General features: G+C 49.2%; 1 protein-coding gene across 1 annotated transcript; it reads right to left on the reverse strand.

The window, feature by feature from the left end:
* Positions 1 to 6721: 6721 nt before the first annotated feature.
* Rps14 (ribosomal protein S14) lies at positions 6722 to 12578 on the reverse strand. The gene is made up of 5 exons (XM_004631303.3): positions 12545 to 12578; positions 9779 to 9929; positions 8838 to 8999; positions 7675 to 7751; positions 6722 to 6842 (listed from the first exon to the last, which is right to left on the reverse strand). Exons 2-5 carry the CDS (start codon positions 9925 to 9927, stop codon positions 6775 to 6777), a joined length of 456 nt encoding a protein of 151 aa, XP_004631360.1. The 5' UTR covers positions 9928 to 9929; positions 12545 to 12578; the 3' UTR covers positions 6722 to 6774.
* Positions 12579 to 13282: the final 704 nt, after the last annotated feature.

Raw genomic sequence — 13282 nt, forward strand, 5'->3', positions numbered from 1 at the left:
ATCTGATTACCTACAGCTGTTGCCCTTTTGTTGTTGTTGTTCCATGTCTTAAGTGTTTGGGAATATCTTTTTTATCTTTCTGTTGTCTCTTGCTTTGATGCCTCATTTTCACATGTGTTGAATGTGTTGATTTGTGTTTCCAGTACAGGGAATTCAATTCAGGGTCTTTGCACAGAACTACACCCCAGGTCTTTATCTTGAGGTAGGTCTTCCTAAATCACTAAACTGCCCTATGGGCTTGAATTTATGATGTTTCTACTTCAGCCTCCCAGAATACTGGGATTACAGGTGTGTCACACCAATTCTTTTTCTTTCTTCTTTTTTTTCTAATGTAGTTAGTACAAGGTCTACAGAGTCTCACTACATAGAAGGGACTCATAGTGATTCTCGTTTTCAGCCTTCCACGCGCTGGGATTATAGGTGCGTGCCACCACACCCAGTTTCAGGTGCAGTCTGAGCATGCCGTGGACAGGGCCTGCACAGCACATGGGGGATTGAACCCTGGCCACTGTGCTTTCCACCTTTTTTTTAGGGGGGAGGGGGGACAGGGTCTCACTATGCAGTTTGGGCTGGCCTTGTGTTCACTTTTGTGCCCCCCAGGCTGGTGTCAAACTCTCACATCCTCCTGGGTCAACCTTCCAAGTGCTGGGATTACAGGTGTGTGCCACCGCGCCCAGTTCTGGGGCCACAAGCTGGGACCTGCATCCAGGGCTGAGACCACATGGCCTGTGGGGCTGGGGATCGAACTTGGGTCCTTGTGCTCACCAGGTAGGTGCTAATGCCTCTGAGCTATCTTTCCAGCACCTGTCACACAAGAACCGCTTTGATTTCTTTATTGTGGGCTCTTATTTTATCTCATCTGGGAAACCAAAGGTCCTCAATTGTAGATGGCTTTCACAGTGAAGATGTGCCTTTGCTTCTGCCAAGAGGTCAGGCAGAAAACCTGAGTATATCTGGCTTACTGTGAATGTCAAGTTTAACCCCCTTACCCAGATTTGGAGAAGGGTATAGGACAGCCTAGTTTTGACCTTCTGGCCACTGACCCTGGTGTTTGCTCAGGGATCCACTAGTATTTTTTATCTGCAGCTTTCTCTTTTCTAATCCATTTCATCTTTTATCTTTATTCATTTATTTTTGAGCCAGGGTCTCGCTGTGTGGTCCAGGCTGGCTTCATAGCAATCCTCCTGCCTCAGCCACTTGAGTGCTGAAATCAAGGCACGTGTCACCACATCCAGCCTACTCCATTTCATCTTCATGTTATTCCTTCCCATTTCTTCACAGCCAGGGACTTTACTTCTTGGAGCCCTGGACTGCAAGTTTTAATTTATTCAGGATCTAGAAGAGCCATTTACAATACCCACTTGGTTGAACTACAGAAGGTGGAAGCCATCAGCTCCATTAATCTATTTTTCCAGTGATTCACCCAACAATCTTTACTGGGTCCCTAGTTCATGCACACTAGGCTGGCTGGTGACTAGGGCTTATTCTGTCCTCTCAGAGCCCACAGGGGGCACAACAGGCTACTTTAGAGGGCACCCAGGGGTGCTGTGTGGGCACAGAGGTGCCATGGGAATTCAGCGGAGGGGCGCCCTGCAAGCAGCCTCGCAGCTAACTGTGAAGGTAACAAGATCTCATTGGACTTACACTGGGCCTCAGAGAGCCATGCTAGGTGAGCCACGCTAAGGGGAGCCTGGGTGAGGCTGCAGCACAGGGAAGGGCGACTGTGAAGCTGAGCAGAACCAGGTTTGTGCAGGGTGGTGAGGGGCAGTGCAGGTGGATGCAAGTCGGTGCAGAACAGGATAGGGTGGGTTAGAGATTAAGCACAGGGGAATAGCGGTCAGCAGTCTTGCTGTCCCCCATTCCCCCTTAGGCAGGTGTCTAAAACAGCTAAATCTCTGGCCAGCAACTCAGTTTAGATCCCAGTTGCAGTGTGATGGGGGGCAAGCAGGGTGGGAGGGGAGAATGGCTCCAATGAAGACTGTTGCTGCTCAGCTGAGAAGCCAGGCAAGAAGCAGAGCGGGGAATGAGCTGGGGTGTGGCAGGGTGACAGGGTGGGCACCTCTGCCCATGCTGGGCTCTCACAGCATGGCTCTCCTCGCAAACAGAACCCCAAAAGGACCTGGGTGCCCATAACCCTGCTTAGCAGGGAATAGCAGTACAAGTCACAATGCCTTCCACAGGAGCCAGAGCACACTCCACACTCCCTGCGCCTCCCCGCACCTGGCCTTCACACTGCCTGGCAGAAGACTTCAGTTTGGGAGCAGGTGCCACCAGGCGTGGTGATGCATGCCTGTGACCCCCACCACTCAGGAAGCTGAGGCAGGCCAGCCTGGGCCAGACAGTAAAACTTTATCTCCACATGCCCCAAATAAACTTAAAATCAGCAGCTTCTTCAGTGCAACCTGTAAGGCAGCCATCACTGCTGGCCTTTTCACTAAAAGCCTGGGGCCAAACATGTTGCCCGGCACCCCATCCACAGCTAAACTAGGATTCTGACCCAGGTGCACCCTCTTAATGGCTTGTGCATCCACCCCGCCAGGTGGGCAATGCTTACCCTCCTTCTCAGGAGGTTTTTTTTTTTTTTTTAGAAGGGTCTACAGGGTGTTCAGGGTCTCACTACTAGAACCAATTTGTAGGGATCTGCCTATTTATAGCCTCCCAAAAGCTGAGATTACAGGCTTGTGCCACCATACCCAGTCTCAACTGCCATCTCTGTGCACCCTGGGGGTAGGGCCAGCACAGCAGGCCCAGGGATTGAACCCCCAGCCCCTGTGCCTGCTCAAAGGCACTTTAATCTGCTGAGCTACTTGGTCAGCTGTAAGAATTCAATTTTGAAAGAACTCGCCGTCTTCTGTGACAGGGTCTCACTATGTAGTCCAGTCTGCCCTCAAACTTGTGACCCCTGGGGCTGGGGAGATAGCTCAGTGGCATAGGCACGTGCCTGGCAAATACATGGTCCTGAGTTCAATCTCCAGTACCAGGGGGAAAAAAAAAAAAAAGCAAGCAAACTTGTGACCCCTGCCAAGTGTGGTAATTTTAGGTGTGCATCACATCAGACTTCAAGTGATTTTACTTATTTTATTGAGAAACAAACAGCAATGAGACAGTTTCAACACTGATTACTAGGACAGTTTCAATAATTAATAGTGATTTTACTTTAAAAAAAAAATTATGCAGTATAGGGTTTCACTATGCAGCTGGACTCGAGTGACGGTTTTCAGCCTCTCCAGCACTGGGATTACAGGCATGTGCCACCACACCTGCCAGCTCAGCACACCCAATACCTTACCTGGGCAGCAAACCCGTCCCTGTGCTTGCCTAAACTGGAGTTCGGTCTGTGAGCTATCTCGCTGGCCCTATTTTTTTTTTAGTATTGAGAATTGAATTCAGGGCCTTACACTTGCCAGGCAGGTTCCATGTTGCTGAGCTATACCCAAGGCCCTGAATAATTAAAAGTTGGTGTTGGGCCAGTCTCCTGTCCACTACCACCTTACCTTACTGAGATGCACTTGTCAAAAGAAACCAACCATGACTGTTGTCTGCAACATCTTCTGCCTTAAACCTTCATCTTCATGATGGAGGATGTTTTTGTCTTCTTGACAATTCTCAGGAGTATTGTCTAGAATGTATGCTAATTAGACTATCCCACAAGCCAGACGGTTGCTCTTGATGTGGTTCTAACCTTACGTGGCTGGGTTGGTGCGGGCCAGATTGTTCCTCAAGGTTTACCATTTTCCCTTCCAGGCTCTATCCTTTCCAAAGTAGAGTCACCAGGTCCAGCCAGCCACTATGCTTGTGTGAGCTCTCCACTTACCACAGAGGAATGCTATGCTTCTACCTACGCTGCTTAGAAATTTAACCAAGACTTATAACCCCTTACTCAAATCCATTTTTTTCTGAGGTGGTGTATCTTCGTAGCACAGGCTGGCCTTGAATTAAGACTCCCGCCTCAGCCTCCCCAGAGTGCTGGGATGATGGGCATGCACTGCCACACCCAGCTTAAGAAAAAACTGTTCACTGCCCAGGGGGAGTGGTAGTGCAGACCAGTAATTCCACTATTTTTTAATTTTTAATTTTTTAAAAAAATTTTTGTGTGTGGCCAGCTCAGCCCATCAGGGGGCGGGGCTGGCTGGCATGTGGTGCTGGGGGATTGAACCGCGGTCCCAGTGCTTTGCTAAGCTTGTTCTAAGTAGGTGCTCTAGACCACTGAGCCATCTCACCAGCCCAGTAATTCCACTATTTGAGGAAGCTGAGACAGGACTACTATGAGTTGAGTTTAAGGCCAACCTGAACACCACAATGAGATTGGAAAAAAAAAAGAAAAAAAAAAAGCACATATAAATGCCTCAGAACAGACAAATCTAGATGAAAGGTTTCCCTTTAAACAGGTTAGGAGCCCTGGGAGATAGCTCAGCAGAATAAACGCCTGCCTGCAAATGCAGGGTCCAGAGTTCAAAAAAAAGAAAAAGACGAACAAGTTAGGAATGACCACAAAATTGCTTGCTTTCCAGTGCTGGTGAGGAAACTATCAAACTACACAGCTTGTAATAAAGCTGCAATTTAAAAGTGTAGTCCATTGAACCCAAGTTATATTCTCTCACCTGAGTACATTTCTTTGTTAAATAAAAAAGTGCAGCCCTCCACACTGGTTTTCTTAGCTGCTAAAGGGGAGGGGGGGGGACACCTTTCCCATCAGGTTTAACATTGAATGGGTGATGGGTGTGGTGGTGCACACCTGTTACCCCAGCACTTGGAAGGCTGAGGCAGGGGGATCACTCCCACATTTGGGACCAGCCTGGGCCACATAGTGAACTCAGGGCCAGCCTAAATTACACAGCAACACACACACACACAAAACCCTCAAGGGTGATACATTGCCCGGGCTGCTCCGATGTAGTAACTCACTCCTTCTGCAGTGTTTCCACCTGCTTATTCACTGCATGGAACACACTGCTCAAAATAAGCCATTACAGGTTTACCCTAGCAGCATGCCAAAGCACCATCCCCAGCCAGGAGGGATGGCATGTACACACCTGTCATGTCAGCACTTACGGCTGGGTTGGCGTGGGCCAGGTTGTTCCTCAGGGTTACCATTTTCCCTCCCAGGCTCTATCCTTTCCAAAGCTGGGTCACCAGGTCCAGCCAGCCACTATGCCGGCTGTCCTCCCAAAATAAAGAGCTAAGAATGTAGCTTATTCAGTACAAAGGCTCTGGGCTCCACTCCTAATACAAAATTAAACTCCAAACTAAACCTGCGGAGGACCACCTTGTCATCTCCTTGAAAGGAACCGTCTCCATTTTGGCTAAGCCCTACCCTATTTCCACGTGTTGCCATGTACAGAGCTAGCTAGGACTTTTCCTTTTCCCTTCAGCTTTAAGCAATGCACACTGGTCTAGCCAAGGTGCTGGTGGTTGTCTCTCCAGGACAGCAGGAACCAGTTTCCCTGGATCCTCCACCTGCTGCTCCCTTGTTGAGTGGGCAGGGTGGGATGTTGAGCCAACACTTCAGGCTGTCCTGTCCTCTGGGATCAGGCCTTGAGATAACAGGTTTTGACTTCCTGAGGCCTGAAGGATTACCCATCAGAGCTGAAGCCCCAACCCCAAAACATGAGATTCTATCTCAGTAGTGTAACTGTGTAATACAGGTTACTCTTTCTGCACACTCTTCTCTAGAGCTGATTTTAGGTCTCCCAACTAACTAGCCCAGCTCACCTACTTCCCACCACTCGTCACTCATCTCAAACCATTCCTTTCATGGATGAGTAAAATCCAGGTTCAGCACTGGGTCGAGGCTAGGACCCCATGGCTCCTCATAACTGCAAATAGGCCTTGAGTGTCTTTATTCTTTCCATGGGTTGCACTGGGAATAGTAGATTGGAATTTGACAGGCTTTCAATGACTTATCCATGGGATCACAGATACAAACTTCTCAGACTGAGATGCAGGTGCTGGGGGAGGGGTGGGGGGCTCTTGCTAATTTCTCTCCTCCAGCTCACTACCACCTTATATTCTCACCACCCTCCACTTTCTACCTCCTCAGCCCAGGGAGATCTCATCCTCCTGAGGTCCCCCCACAACAGCCTTGCCTCTCCTAGCCCCAGGGTACTGTAGCAACCCCCACCTGGTGCTCATTCTTGAAGCTGGATGCCTGCTTTTGGAAAGCAGTAACTTTCTCTTCTTCGTGGCTGATGAAAATAGGACTTGGTGTGGATCTGTGGGGTGACTGAATCTAAGGTACTTTATGTACCAATGTGGAACCACCTCAAGATCTGCCAAATGAAGACAAGCAAGCTGCAGGCGAGCGAGCTGCCCGTTCCTCACAGAAGGTGTGGGGGAGAGACGCCCACACACTGGTATATTTGGCTCAGGTCTGGAGCTCCTCTTCTGCTCAGGCTACACTTGATCAACAGTTCCCACTGAAGTTCTTTGAGAACCAGTCCACTTTTGGAACCAGCGTCCTCCGCTTTCAGACAAGATCTCTGAGGCCCTGCTCTGTTTTGGACCACGTAGGCGACCTGACACCCTAGTGGTGCTGCCACCTCATCTTACCTCAGCTGGTTGCAGAGCCCAGGTGAGTGGGTACCACCTTCTTGTGCAACAGGTCCCCCACACTTCTAACGCAGCATGCTCCTGTTGTCAGCTATGCCTCCTGTACATCTAAGATGGGGGGAGGAAACAAAACACCCCTCGAGGTCTCCACCCCACAAGAAAAGACTAGTGCTGAAGCAGTGTACATGAAGGTAATTTATTAACAGAAACCAATTTGAGCCTTGTTCACAGACGGCGACCACGGCGACCTCCCTTCCTGCGGGTGCTGTCGGAGGGGATGGGAGTGACATCCTCTGTGAAGAGGAAGAGAAAACATCATTGCCTGGAGTCAGCTCCTCAAAATATCCCAGTTGGTCTCCACTGGCTTCCCAGAATTGTAAACATGCTGAGTACAGGGACTTTAGAGGCAGGGGATGCACCTACTGACTGTTCCCTGACTCTTTGTTCTGGAAAAACCTTACCAACAGGTAAGAGGAGGGTGAAAGCAGGAAATACCTCATCAGGGCTGGTGAGATAGCTTGGTGGACTAAGCACCCGCTTAAGCAAACATAGGGACCAGGCACTACATGCCATGCTGGCTCTGCCCTTAGGTACGCTGAGCCACCCAGAGACCAGGCATGGGGGCGCACATCTGTAATCCCAGTGCTGGAAGGCTGAAAACAGGAGGATCACTCAAGTCCAAACTGCATAGTGACACCCTGTACCAAATACATTAAACAAAAAACAAAAAAACCCCTCATCTTCAGATTAGGACACGCTAAAGCTCTAGGCCAAGAACCTATTACGCCTTGCTACTAACAGCAGAGACAATGGGGAAGAGCAAGCTAAGGCCTCCTTAAGGAGCTGGAAGGGATCTAGTCACAGATATGGAGTCACAATGTCTCGGTGTGTGGTGGGCAGAGACCAACCTGTCAGTGGCCTACTGTGAAGATGATCCAGATACTACTAGCAATGCCCCCAAGTAGCACTGGGAGGGATGAAACATTCATGAGATTTAAGTCACGTAGTTCAAGAAACCTGTCAACAGTGACAGGACCAGGTCCTCTACCCAGGACACAGCACATGATTTTGGGGTCAATGCTTCAAAATCAATCAAGGTGTCAGCTGTGTGAGGGGTACACTTACCAATCCTCCCGATCTTCATGCCCGAGCGAGCAAGCGCTCTGAGGGCTGACTGTGCACCAGGTCCAGGGGTCTTAGTCCTAGGAAATGAAGGATTAAATTAGCCAAGCCAATGAGAATTCTTTCCAAGAGCTCACACTCACCTAATTTAAGAATCTGCAAACTTGCTATAAAGAATGAGACAATAAATATCTTAGGCTTATGAATCATGTCTTTTGTTGCTTATCCCCTGCAACGGCAAAGAATCCTTTCAAACACCTGAAAATTACTCCCAGCCCTGACTGTACAAAAAGCTGCTGCAGGTCACATCTGGTGTGGGTCAGGCTGCCCAGCTAAGCCTTTCCCTCCTTCGCACGGTGTGACCAGGCTTTCTTTCCAGCTGCTCCATCCAAGATGCCTCCACTTCCATCTGGTCTGCTTCCCACCCAGCGGTCAACTCTTCTCATTCCAGGGCCTGACCCAGTGCTCAGGTTCTGCCCAGTCCTAGACACAGTGAGGCTCCTTGGATTGCCTCATGGCACTCTTTTCCACATAGGTACTCACATTCATTTTCACTTCAAGACATGTTCTTTGCAATGGTCCCTGGCTGGAATACTCCTCGTGTGCTCCCTCAGGGGAAGACCCCTAGGTGATCTTGTGGGTCTTTGTTTTTCTGTAGCTCTGGTGACTGAGCCTAGAGTTTGGGCCTGCTAGCTGTCGCTGAGCCACAGCCCTAGCCCTCCTAAGGTTTAACTACTCTGTATCACCAAATCTATACAAATGGTACTTTTGCTTCCTAGCACTTACCACAAGTGGAAACCAGATACCACGCTGATTCACATTAAGTGTGTGCGACTCTGCTAGCCTAGGTGCCACACAAGGAAGGTGGAGGCCACAACTGCTTTTCCCCATCACTCTTCTACCAGCAGGGATGCACACAAAACCCAATTATTTCACTTTATATGCCTAAAATATCTTGCTCTGGGTTACGAGACAAAAATCAAGACTTAAATCCCAGCACTTGGGTCTGGGGAGATAGCTCAGTAGAATAAGCGCTTGCCTGGCAAGCACAGGGTCCCGAGTTCAATCCCCAGTACCGCAAAAACCAAAAACAAAACAAAACCCCCCCAGGACTCTGGCACCCAAGGCCAGCTGTCTTGCTACCACCTGGTCCCAGCCTTCCGCACCTGTTTCCTCCTGTGGCGCGGAGTTTGATATGCAGGGCGGTGATGCCCAACTCCTTGCACCTCTGGGCCACATCCTGGGCAGCCAACATGGCAGCATATGGGGAGGATTCATCTCGATCAGCCTTTACCTTCATCCCACCAGTCACACGACAAATGGTTTCCCTGGGGACAGAAGCACAGCATCTTTATTACCAAAAAGAGATTCACTGAGTACCATGGCACATGACAGTCAACTTAAACATATACCTGATCCTGGACAAGACAGCAGTAAGCACTGCTTTCAAGGGCTCAGTTTACTGTTAGCTTTACACTTCTTTTGGTATTTAGTACAGGGTCTACAGGGTATCACTGAACAGATTGGACTTGTAGTGATCCTCCTGTTTTCAGCCTCCCAAGAGCTGGAATTACAGGCACACATCACCATGCCCAGTCTCAGTGAGCCCTGGGGCCGGGGCCAGCAGGGCAGGCTGAGAATCAAAGTCCCAGCCCCTGTGTCTGCCTAAGCAGGCACTTTAATCCACTGTAGCTCTACACTTTCACACTTTCCTTGAATACAAAAGGCACACAGTTACTCTACAAGGTATATGCTATGATCCTCATTTTACAGAAGGGAAACCAAACTAAAAACTGCCGTGACTTCATACAAGTCATAAAACTTGATAGTGGCAGTCAGAACCTGTACCTGAGGTGACTTCCAGTCCAGCAATGCGGCCACAGAGTACTGACATCAAGGAGCCAGTAACGATCACACTCTAAGGCCACAGGGACACCACCTGGGAAGTTACTGTATTTGTGGACAAAATGAATAAGCACATTCCTCTCCTTGGACAAAACAGTAACTGCTGTTTACTGAGGATCCCTAACTGCTCTACTTGGCCCCCAGGTCACTTCTTCCTTCAGCCTTTGCCAGCCAGGTTTTGTCTGCCCACTCAGGTACTCACTTGCCAGAGAGATCAGTGACATGGACGAAAGTATCATTGAAGGATGCAAAGATGTGACAGACACCAAATACATTCTCTCCTTCAGCCACCTGAGACCCGAGGCTGATGACCTGTTCTTCCTTCTTTTCCTTCCCCTTGCGAGGTGCCATTTCTGAACAGAAGCCCAAGAATGTTAATCTTAACAGGAGACAGTTTCCAGAACCCTCCTTCTTTGGCTACTAAAGAGGCCCTGTTCAACCAGGTGTGGTAGCACATGCTTGAAATCCTACTGCTCTGGGAGGCTGAGGTGTGATAATGAGTTTGAGCCTTGCCCTAGCAACTCAGTCAAACTTTCTCAATATATAAGTAGGTGTCCCTACCTACATCCACACATACTCTTTATCTCTTCCCCACTAACACCAATTTTTCCTTTCACTTGGGGGATGTCAACTGCTGACTAAAAAGCAAACCACCAGAAGTAACAACAGGCTAGGGATATAGCTCAGTGGCTTGAGCACCTGCCCGGCAAGTGCCAAGGTCCTGAGTTCGATCCCTGGTACTACAAAAAAAAAAAAAAAGCAACAAAAAAAACATACTCATCACAGATCACAAACATCCCTAACTTTTACCCACTGGTCCTCCAAAGTGCAGGCAACCCACTCTTAGGTATCTACAGACCAAAAAAACAACTGGTAGTTTTGTAAAACTCAGCAAATCAATTCTTTCTCTTGTCAGGCATGGTAGCATACAACTGGAATCCCAGCACCCTGGGAGGCTGAGACAAGAGGATGGCCACAAGTTTAGGGCCAGGCTGGGCTACATAACAGGTTCAAGGCCAGTGTGAAGTTCATAGTGAGACCGTATCTTTAAAAAAAAAAAAAAAGGCTGGGAGGTGGGGGAGGAGATAACTCAGTAGAGTAAGCACATGCCTGGCAAGCACAAAGTCCCGAGTTCAATCCCCAGTATCACAAAACAAAACAGGGCTGGGGATACAGCTCAATGCCAAGGCCCTAGGTTCAATATCCAGTACCACAAATGAAAAATTTGTTCTTCTGACTTTTACTGTTTCCAATATACAAGCTAAGAAAATTTTGATTAATTCAGTGTAACACAGCAAGTTGCAGAGCAGAGAGCAAGGTTTTCAGTTCACATAAATTACTTCCAACAACACTAGAACTTCTGTGGCCCCAGATCTTTCTCTTTTTGAGACAGGGCTTCACAATGCAGTTCAGGCTGGCCTTGAACTCAACAGTGATCCTTCTGCCTCAGCCTCCTGAGTGCTAGAATTACAGGCGTGTGCCTCATTTACATCGTAGACTCAAAGAAACCTTAAAAACTATATTCCTTCCAGGATCAACACCTGTCCACGAATGTAGTCTGAAGATCCCTTGTTCATGGAGGGAAAAGCCCACTGCCTCACTTCTATACCTGTTCTTCAGCTTATGAGTTCAAGAGTCCCTGGACAACAAAGCCCTCCAGCCTCCTCCCTTCACCAGTTCCCTTCCAAAGCCAACCTAAACGCACTTTCCACTTTCCAGCAATTCATTGACACCTTCCCACTGTTTGGAACCAAACCCTTCAACTTTTACTAGCCCCAAATATGATATGCACTAAATCATTTCTTTCAGGAAGTCTGATGGACAAGACTTACGCCAGAAGACCCAACATCGTGCTACAACCTACAAATCAAGTACGTGACCTAGGAAAAAGGGGTCAATGAAAACACGAAGACTAGGAGGGCTGCCTCCAGTCTGGAGCCCCCCGTCCTTCTGACCATCCGGAGCCTCAACTATCAGAACAATTTTCTAATGTTCTTGGATGAATGATTCAAATGAAACATTTCAAGCTATTCCTACAAACGGGGCAGAGAACATCAGTAGGCGGTGCCCAGGATCCTATTACCAACACAAAACCTCACCCGCTGCACTCTGCGCTCTTACCAAGATACCTCTACCCCACCCCACCCCCACCCCCGGTCTGCACGTCTCCAGCGCTCTGGAGCTCCCTATGCCTTGCTTACATGCTGGTGTCTAGCCACAGTAAGCACTACCGGTGCAGGCCTGGGCGTCCTAACATCAAACTAAGGAACATGTCCCAGGGGGGAAGCACTGCAGTGAAGGCGCACAAGAGAGAAGACCCCCACCCCCACCCCGCCAAGTTCTCTGCCTGGAACAGCCTAAAGAGGTACTACTAGATCTCAATGAAAGCTCTGACAAGCTGCCTACTTGAGTTTGCCTAACGCCCTGATGTGAGGTGAGGAATGTTCACCTGGCTGGGCTCTGCACCCAGCGAACACTTATATACAGCCCCTACCACCAGTTTCAGGCCTAAGAAGCCAGCTTCTCGCGCGCAAAGCACGCAAAGCGCTCTAGTCAGCAACAACGATCACCTGACTCAGGAGCGCCGAGGGCCAGCACTCCCGCAATCTCTCCTGGAGTCCGCAACTAAGCTCACGAAACGGTATGGCTATTATTTCTCTCTTCTGGTAGGCCTGCGATCGACCAGGAAGAAGCCGGCGGGACTGAGGTGAGACCAAAGGCCGTAGGACCGAGTTAAGGCCTTAAGGCACTCACCCGCGCTTCATGCGCTTCCGTCCGAAACCAGACAGGCGCCTTCGGGAACCAGGCGCAAACCTGATCCTCAACCGATCGTGATCCGGGTCAGCCGGCCGCGCGACTCTCGCCCAGAATTTAGCTCAGCCAGAAAGACCCCAATTCTGCATCCTGAGCCCGTCCGGACCCCCCAGCTAAAGGATGCCGCAAGATTGTTGACTACCAGGCCTCTCACCTGCTGGTCGTCTCCAGACTCGCCTACCGGAAAGAGGGCGGGAGGGGCGGGGCGCTACGTCACTTCCTGTCCCGGAAGTGTACCTTTGAGGGCAAGGGGCGAGGCGTGTATTTGGAAGACGCCGCTTTTATTATTCCCAAGAGATTAAGACTCGCTCTCGGGAAACATAGCGTACTTTAAGGAGAACGAAAAGAGTGAAGAGACTGGGTGTCGCTGTGAGCGAATTTACCGACGCGACCGTATGACGCAAAAATACGGAATGAGGGAGACTTAGGAGTCGCGGTGGCCGTGGCTAGATGGACTTCCGCCAGCCTCACTTTGGGCCTGGCAGCCTGGAAGCGTCAGCGCTCCTTGTGGCGCGGAGGGGAAAAACAGCCGCAGAACAGCTAGAGGTCCATCTTTTTGCCTACTTCCCAGAACAAGGTGAGAATAAGTTATTCAGTACTTTTATGCCAGCCTCCGCTAAGCAAGTTACATATGTTGTTTTATTTCACAGCATTATCATACAAGTACTGTTTTGGTTTCCTTTGTACAGATAAGAAATGTTAACCGAATGTAGTTGGAGATATGGGGAAGGACTAGCAGATTTTGGCAAAAAGTAAATAAAAAAACGCATAGCTATGTACACAGGCATGCACACACACAAACGTACAAACATGCATAAAGTATATAGGCTGGATGTGATGGTACATGCCTGTGTAATCCCAGCACTCGGGAGGCTGAGACGGGAATATCATG

This window comes from Octodon degus, unplaced genomic scaffold (genome assembly GCF_000260255.1).
Source record: "Octodon degus isolate 3935 unplaced genomic scaffold, OctDeg1.0 scaffold00040, whole genome shotgun sequence".
In the NCBI taxonomy this organism is placed as follows: Eukaryota; Metazoa; Chordata; class Mammalia; order Rodentia; family Octodontidae; genus Octodon; species Octodon degus.